General features: G+C 37.3%; 1 protein-coding gene across 3 annotated transcripts; it reads right to left on the reverse strand.

Annotated features, from left to right (window-relative positions):
- Positions 1 to 4,264, reverse strand: LOC120084028 (furry). 3 transcript variants are annotated; one of them, XM_039039932.2, is made up of 2 exons: positions 3,756 to 4,264; positions 1 to 395 (listed from the first exon to the last, which is right to left on the reverse strand). In XM_039039932.2, the coding sequence occupies exon 1, from the start codon at positions 4,138 to 4,140 to the stop codon at positions 3,760 to 3,762; it is 381 nt and encodes a 126-aa protein (XP_038895860.2). In that variant the 5' UTR covers positions 4,141 to 4,264; the 3' UTR covers positions 1 to 395; positions 3,756 to 3,759. The 3 variants fall into 3 exon arrangements, with proteins under 3 accessions (XP_038895860.2, XP_090172602.1, XP_090172603.1); XM_090316476.1 differs by having other exon boundaries at positions 1 to 605; positions 3,756 to 4,260; XM_090316477.1 differs by lacking the exon at positions 1 to 395 and adding an exon at positions 668 to 882 and having other exon boundaries at positions 3,756 to 4,260.
- Between the last annotated feature and the right edge of the window lie 3,278 nt (positions 4,265 to 7,542).

A 7,542-nucleotide genomic window follows, 5' to 3' on the forward strand; every position in this document is an offset into this window, starting at 1 on the left:
TTAGAAGACAAGGGAAATTTCAGTTCTTTATTCATAGGTCCATGTGACTAAGATCCCAGCTCTGTTATTGTTGCAGTCAAAGACAAATAATACAAAGCTCGGGGTATAACAATAATGATATGCAAGCAAAATGTCCTATAATTCAGGAGCAATGAAAAATGCAAGAGTCTTTGCAAATGCTTGTAATATAAGCACATAACATTACAAAAGAAACAAAAAATTGAGTAGGAGTTTGAGGAGATGCAGTTTATTGATGCCAAGTCTCATGTCTTGTATTAATATATAGGCTAGGCATACAAACTACTGTACCTAAATAACCCACTCTCAGATTAACATTGAAAGAGAAGCAGAGTTGAATGCAAGCTGGAGAGAACATTTCCCAGAGCACAAAGAACCTGGAAAGAATTCCAAAGCTATTATTAATGGTCATTTACAGGAATTTGCAACCAAAGTTGACAATTATTAGACAGCGACTAGGAGAACTCTTGGAATCAGAATGCTACAGAATATCAGCAACAAAAATTATGCAGAAGACAGGGTAACAAAAGGAAAGAATCCATAATGCAGCAAGCAGGTCATGAAAATTTTTTAAGGACCCACCAGACCTGATGAAAGAAGGAAAACTTAATTATGTCAGAAAACCTGCACATACTATCGTTGCAAGAAATAGCATTTCTAAATGAAATTCATTTTAGATCATAAAATTAATGCATAAAATGACATATGTTCTTAACGAAATACAATATTGATACTTATCAAAAAAAAGAAATACAATATTGATACTTATCAAAAAAAAGAAATACAATATTGATATCAGGTTCTTCAATCTTCATAAACAAGAAGTGCTGTTTTCTGAAACTGAATGCTATGTCTTGTGCTACTCTGCATTTAGAGATACTTTAAAAGTAAAACGAGAAAAGAAATTTCATTCTCCACCATCAAAAAGAAATGCAAATCAAATTACATGAAACTTCACTACCACAAGCAAAAGTAACCAGGTGATGAAAACACAAGCACACATTTTTAAAGAAGGCTAGTATCCCATTTTTCTCCACTAGTATTCTTCTGAAGGAAAATTCTAAAATTCGAAGTTGTATTGGATTAAAAATCTTCAAATTGACCAAACCCCTTCCTCCCCCTTGTACTGTACAGAACCAGCACCAACAGCTCAATGTTCTGAAACTTGTACGGAATTGGTTGTTCAAGGGAGTACAGCCACCGTATCTTGTGAGAACCACTTGTTCCCTTCCGCCTATTCCTCCCACCCCCAAAATTAATATTTGACACGACAAGAATGATTGAAGCTGAATGCTATCCAACAAAATGAATGGGGATAATATAAGCATTAAATAGCAGTGAAACTAATATGCAGTCATCACTGAACATCACACTGCCTGCCTGGCGATAAATATACAAATTTCTATACAGAAAAGGAAACGGTGCATCCACACAGAATTTCTATAACATAACTTGTGATTATCCAAATTAATTAAGAAAGGCTACTACTTCAACCTGTACTTTCCACTTTTTCTTCTATCTCTATCTCTATCTCTATCTCTTTTCTTTTTTCTTTTTTCTTTCTTTCTTTTTTTTTTTTCCACATTTTTGGCGAAAGAAACAACTTCATTGATGATATGAAATTACAAAAGAGGGGAAAGACCCCAATGGGGAGTTACAAAAAGATCTTCCGAATTGGAAAGGAGCAAGGTATAGCTATAGTGGTGATAGGTGAAATAAGAGGGAACATTTACACCAAATGACGACCGTATTAACTATAGCATCAAAAATCTATGGAAGGGAACGTTTTTTTCTTGAAAGATTGAACTATATCTTTCTTGCCATAACTTCCAGCAAAAAACTTTTATAAAATTCTCCCAAATCATCTATTTCTCCTTTTTGGAGGGGGTGTCCACCGAGGGTATATTAAAGGAGAAGATTAGGATCTTCCAGAAGGACAACTTCCCAATCGAACGTAGGGAGGACGTGATTCCAAAAGGATCTAGCAAATGAATAGGAAACCACAATGTGTCCTTGAGATTCAACTTCTTGTTTGCACATTTCACCAATGAGGAACCATCATGGATTGGCCATTGACCTAGTGGTAAATAAGGGAACACGAACATCCCTCGATAAAAGGCTAAGACGTCATGGATTCAATCCATGGTGGTCATCTACATAGAATTTAATATCCTATTACGAGTTTCCTTGACACCCAAATGTTGTAACGTCAGGCGGGTTGTCCCATGAACTTAGTCGAGGTGCGTGTAAGTTGGTCCGAACACTCAAGGATATTTTTAAAAAAAATTAAAATAAAAAAATAAAATAAAAAGGGATACCAAAAAGGAGACAAAACCATATGGGGCAATCTTCTTTGAAGCTTTTCATGAGTATTAATGACTCTGTAAGATAACTCCCATAACAAGAACTTAACCATTTTAGGATATTTCCCATTCCAAATCAAATCGAAAATAGGCAAAGCAGATCCATTGTCTGGGGAGGCAATATCTTGCAAGAGAGATTTGTTGTAGAAGATGCATCCGGCTCAAGATTCCAAATTCCTCTGTCCGGATTTTGAGAAAAGGAGACTGCTGACAGGCAGTGAATGAGAGCTCTAATTTCAGAATCTCTTGGATTTCTTCTCAGCCCAAAGCTGCATCCCAGAAATCCTTGATTGCCCCTTCTTTGTTGTGAGGTTGAAAATCAGGGGAAATTTTTGGTTTAGGGGGGCGTTTCCAAGCCAACTGACCTTCCAAAACGAAATATTAGCCCCATCACCAAGATTATAGTATATCCGATCATGTATCAAATGGCAATGTTTCATAATGGTTTTCCAAGGACCCCTGGCAGTTCTAAGGGAGATGCTTCCAGGATTGTTGTTGAGAGGGGTGGTTCCATATTTAGCATCAATAATATTCCTCCAAAGAGCCAATTTTTCAGATTGGTATCGCTATATCCATTTCGCAAGGAGGGTTCTATCTCATTATTTTTTTGAAAAGGAATTACTACTTATGCAGTAGAGAACCAAAAAAAAAAGTAGTATTTCTTACCATGTATCTTATAACTTGTATTGGTAGCACATACAACCTAGACCTAGTTTATAGTTGAATCTCTAAGAGTGGAAAATGAGACAAAGAAATCGTCCAAGTGTCAGAAATCATAATTAGGGATGAAAGTGGATACGCATATTTGATTTGAGCAGCAAAGATAGTGGATTTCACTTATCCTAAGCACTTCAAGAAACGCATAACATACAACAATGGTAGTCTTTTAATCAATCTCATTTGTATATTCATCTGACATTTTCAACGAATAAAACCAAGGAATGGAAGTCAAGTCCTAAATGATCAAAAACAAAAAGCCATAAGGCCAAAAGCACTTCCTAGCTCGTTAAGGTTCTACTTATATTGTTAAGAACCAGGAATTGGTCTAGCCCTCAGACCCACCATCCACAAAAGGGAAAGGTATTCAGCTTTCCTACCATCTGTATTGACAATGATCTGTAAATAACATAAGCCATTTGAAACAAAAAGGATGACTTGTACATAATTGCCAAACGCACAACTTAAACAACTGACAGACAATGGCCAAGAACAGAAGAGCAATTTAATAGATGTGGTATTCATAGATTAAACTTCGAACCCTAAAATGCCTTTAGTATCTGATTAATAACCAGTGGTTCTCTAACCAAAAACCTAAATCCAAAGGATCGCCACAATACGAAAACGGTCGTTGAAGCAAAACAGAAAAGGACTCACCTTACTACTTCTGATAACCACCACCACGAGCATTGATATCCTCCTCGATGGCGGCAGTGAGATAAACTTTGGGGAAGTCAGCTGGGTCGAATCTGGTCTCCTTCATCATCTTCTCGACATCAGGTTTCTTGAGAATTGTGCGTCGAATTGGAGGGCGATTGCGACGCTGGTCGCGAGTGTAATACTTAATGTCGAAGACGGTCTCGGGATTGGAAGTAGGGACAATGGCTTTCTCCTTTGTAGTGGCGGGGCAAAAGACCCTGTACTCTAAGGCGCTCGGGACGGCTAATCTGTACTCTGGATCTGCACACGGGCCGGTGATCTCCCAAGGTTTCTTGAAGTAGCGCTTTAGGGTTTGGAATAAGGAAGAAGAAGCTTTGGCCATGGTGAACGGCAGCGAAGCTGAGCGGAGAAATCCAAAATTCTTCCGACGAAATAACGAAGTGCTCTAAAAATACGGATACCCAACAAATTTGTGAAATGCTCTTGTAATTTTCTATGGACCAAAACTTTTTTTTTTTTAAATATCAATTTATACCTCTAAACTTTAGTATTTGTATCAATTTTAATTTTAGAAGTGTATCACTTTAAACCTTAGATCTTGAGGATTATATTGATTTAAACTCTAAACTTTAGAATTTGTATCAATTTAAACCCTAAATTAATAATTGTATCAATTTAAATCTTGAACTTTCATAGGTGTATCAATTTAAATTCTAAACTTTTATAAGTGTATCAATTTAAATCCTAAACTTTCATAAATATATCAATTTAAACCATAAATTTTCATAAATGTATCCAAATAAAACATAATGGAAGGTTTAAGTTAATACAATTATGAAAGTTCAGGATTTAAATTGATGCACTTATAAAAGTTTAAAGTTTAAATTGATACAATTATTATTTTTAGGTTTAAGTAGATACAATCCCAAAGTTTAGGGATTAAATTATACTATTATTATCTTGTGTAGCTGAGTTCCCAGCTCCCCATCAGAAGATCCCTAAAATAGTAGGTTTATTGAGTCAGCGATCTGGCCATTCTCACCCATGCAAATCAAAGTACTGCCCTCATAGGCAGGAGTTCACAACTCATTTAGGATTAAGATCATGTTGCCTATGGTCATGATAGTGAAATGAGAGTCTCAATTATGAACGGTGTTATATAAAGAGACTAAACATTTCATGGTCCGGTCTTATACAAACTTCTTTGTATAGAATATCCTTGCTCACATGTCTAATACATGAATTATTAGGCTCAGATCATTTATAGCACTTTATAACATTTGTAACACCTACAAAGCAAGCCACACTCGTAGTGTCACAAAGATAAGGTACCCAACCTTATCCATATACTACAGACCATTTAGGTTATCACTTAAACACAATCCACTTGTATGTCTCCACATACATGTTTAAGTTACAACGATAACCATGGATCTTAGTTTATTGGCTTGTGGTTAACGCAACTAAAATATCAAATATTTCATAGACTGAAGTTAATAAAATATCATATATTATAAGTCTCATAATGTTTGTTCACACAAGTGTTTACAAAATCCAAAACCCTACGAGATTTAGGCCATCAATCCCAACAATCTCTTACTTGTCCTAAAGCTAGTGGGGTGTACAAGATAATCAAATTACAAGTATACAAAACAATAAACTAGGGCACAAACACCCAATACAAGATCTCCTCCTTGCCTTAGTTCAGTTGTTGTCTGTCCCATAAACTCATACTCTGCAGAAGACCCTCAAACATTATAACTGTGAAGGAATTTGTAAACGTATCAACAACGTTGTGCTCTGAAGCTATCTTCATGACAATCACGTCCCCACGATGCACAATCTCTTGAATGAGATGGTATTTCCGCTCAATGTTCTTGTCACGCTTATAACTCCAAGGCTTAGGGGAATTTGCCATAGCACCACTATTATCACATTAAAGGGTGATGGGCCTAGACATGTCTGGAACAACTTCCAGATCAGTCAGGAATTTCTTAAGCTAAACGACCTTCTTAGAAGCTTCACAAGCCACTACATACTCGGCATCCATGGTGGAGTCCACGATGCACCCCTGCTTGGTGCTTCGCCATACTACAACCACTCCATTAAGAGTGGACACTGATCTTGAAGTAGATTTCCGAAAATCCCTATCAGTCTTAAAATTAGAGTCCATGTATCCGGTAAGGATTAAATCCTTAGAACCATACACAAGCATGTAGTCCCTCGTTCTTCGAAGATACTTGAGTATGTTCTTGACGACTGTCCAGTGACCATATCCTGGATTAGATTGATATCTACTGACTATCCCCATTGCATAGCAGATGTCAGGTCTAGTACATAACATCGTGTACATCAAACTGCCTACAAGAGATGCATAAGGGACTCGTCTCATTTCCTCAACCTCTTGAGGTGTCTTAGGACACTGTTCCTTAGACAATGTAACTTCATGCCTTAAAGGTAAAAGGCCCCTCTTGGAGTTTATCATCGAGTACTTGATCAACATCTCGTTAATGTACGATGCTTGAGATAGTGCTAGCATTTTGTTCTTTTGATCTCGAAAGATCTGAATCCCAAGAACAAACTGAGCCTCTTTCAAATCTTTCATTTGGAATTGGATAGCTAGCCAGTTCTTAACTGAAGTCTGTAAGTCTACATCATTCCCAATGAGTAGGATATCGTCTACATATAACATAAGGAAAACTACTGACTGTTGATGATTTTCTCGTAGACACAAGGCTCATCAACGTTTTGGTCAAAGCCATAAGGTTTGATGATCGCATTATCAAACCTTATGTTCCAAAATTGAGATGCCTATTTCAGTCCATAAATGGATCGATTCAGCTTGTAAACCTTTTGCTCTTGACCTTGGACTATGAATCCCTCGGGCTTTACCATATAAATGGTCTCCTCAAGATTGCCATTCAGAAAAGCAGTCTTGACATTCATTTGCCATATCTCATAGTCATAATATGAGGCAGTGGATAGGAGGATACGGATAGACTTCAGCATGGCAACAGACGAGAAAGTCTTCTCATAGTCGACTCCCTCTACCTGTGCATAACCATTTGCCACTAGTCTAGCCTTGAAGGTTTGCACCTTCCCATCAGCACCTTGTTTCCTCTTGTAGATCCATTTACAACCTATAGGTTTAACCTCATTAGGTTTATCTACAAGATCCCAAACTGAATTGAAGTTCGTAGACTTCATTTCGAGATACATGGCTTTGATCCATTCATCTCGGTCAACATCCTCCGTTGCCTTCTTATAAGACAACAGATCCTCAACCTCGCCATCAGCTACCATAGCTAGGATCTCAGTTTAAACCCATATAGTGAATAGGTGGGTTCGCAACCCTCCCACTACATCGAAGTTTCCTCAACACTTGAGGTGGATTTGACCTACTAGATGAACCTACATCAACAACTTTTGTTGAGGTAGTAGGCTCTTCAACAACTCTTGTTGAAGATTCAATGGTTTCTTTGGAAAGCTAATTCAACACGATTTTGTTTCTAGGTTTGTGTTCCCTTATATTCATAACCTCCCCTGGTCCGTACATTTATCAGACCACAAAGGTCTGAATGCACTAGCTCTAGAGGCTCTTTAGCCCTATAACCTTTTCCAGTAAAAGGCTTTTTAGTCATTTTGTCTTCTAGGCATGACTCACATACAGATAAAGAATTTTCTTCTAACCCGCTTAAAAGTCCATTGTTCACCAATCTCTCAATCCTATTGAGATTAATGTGTCCTAAACGTAGGTGCCAAAGTTGAGCATTTTCTTTAAGAG

The sequence above is a fragment of the Benincasa hispida genome, chromosome 8 (genome assembly GCF_027475165.1).
Source record: "Benincasa hispida cultivar pf3 chromosome 8, pf3_genome.v1.1, whole genome shotgun sequence".
NCBI classification, from domain to species: Eukaryota; Viridiplantae; Streptophyta; class Magnoliopsida; order Cucurbitales; family Cucurbitaceae; genus Benincasa; species Benincasa hispida.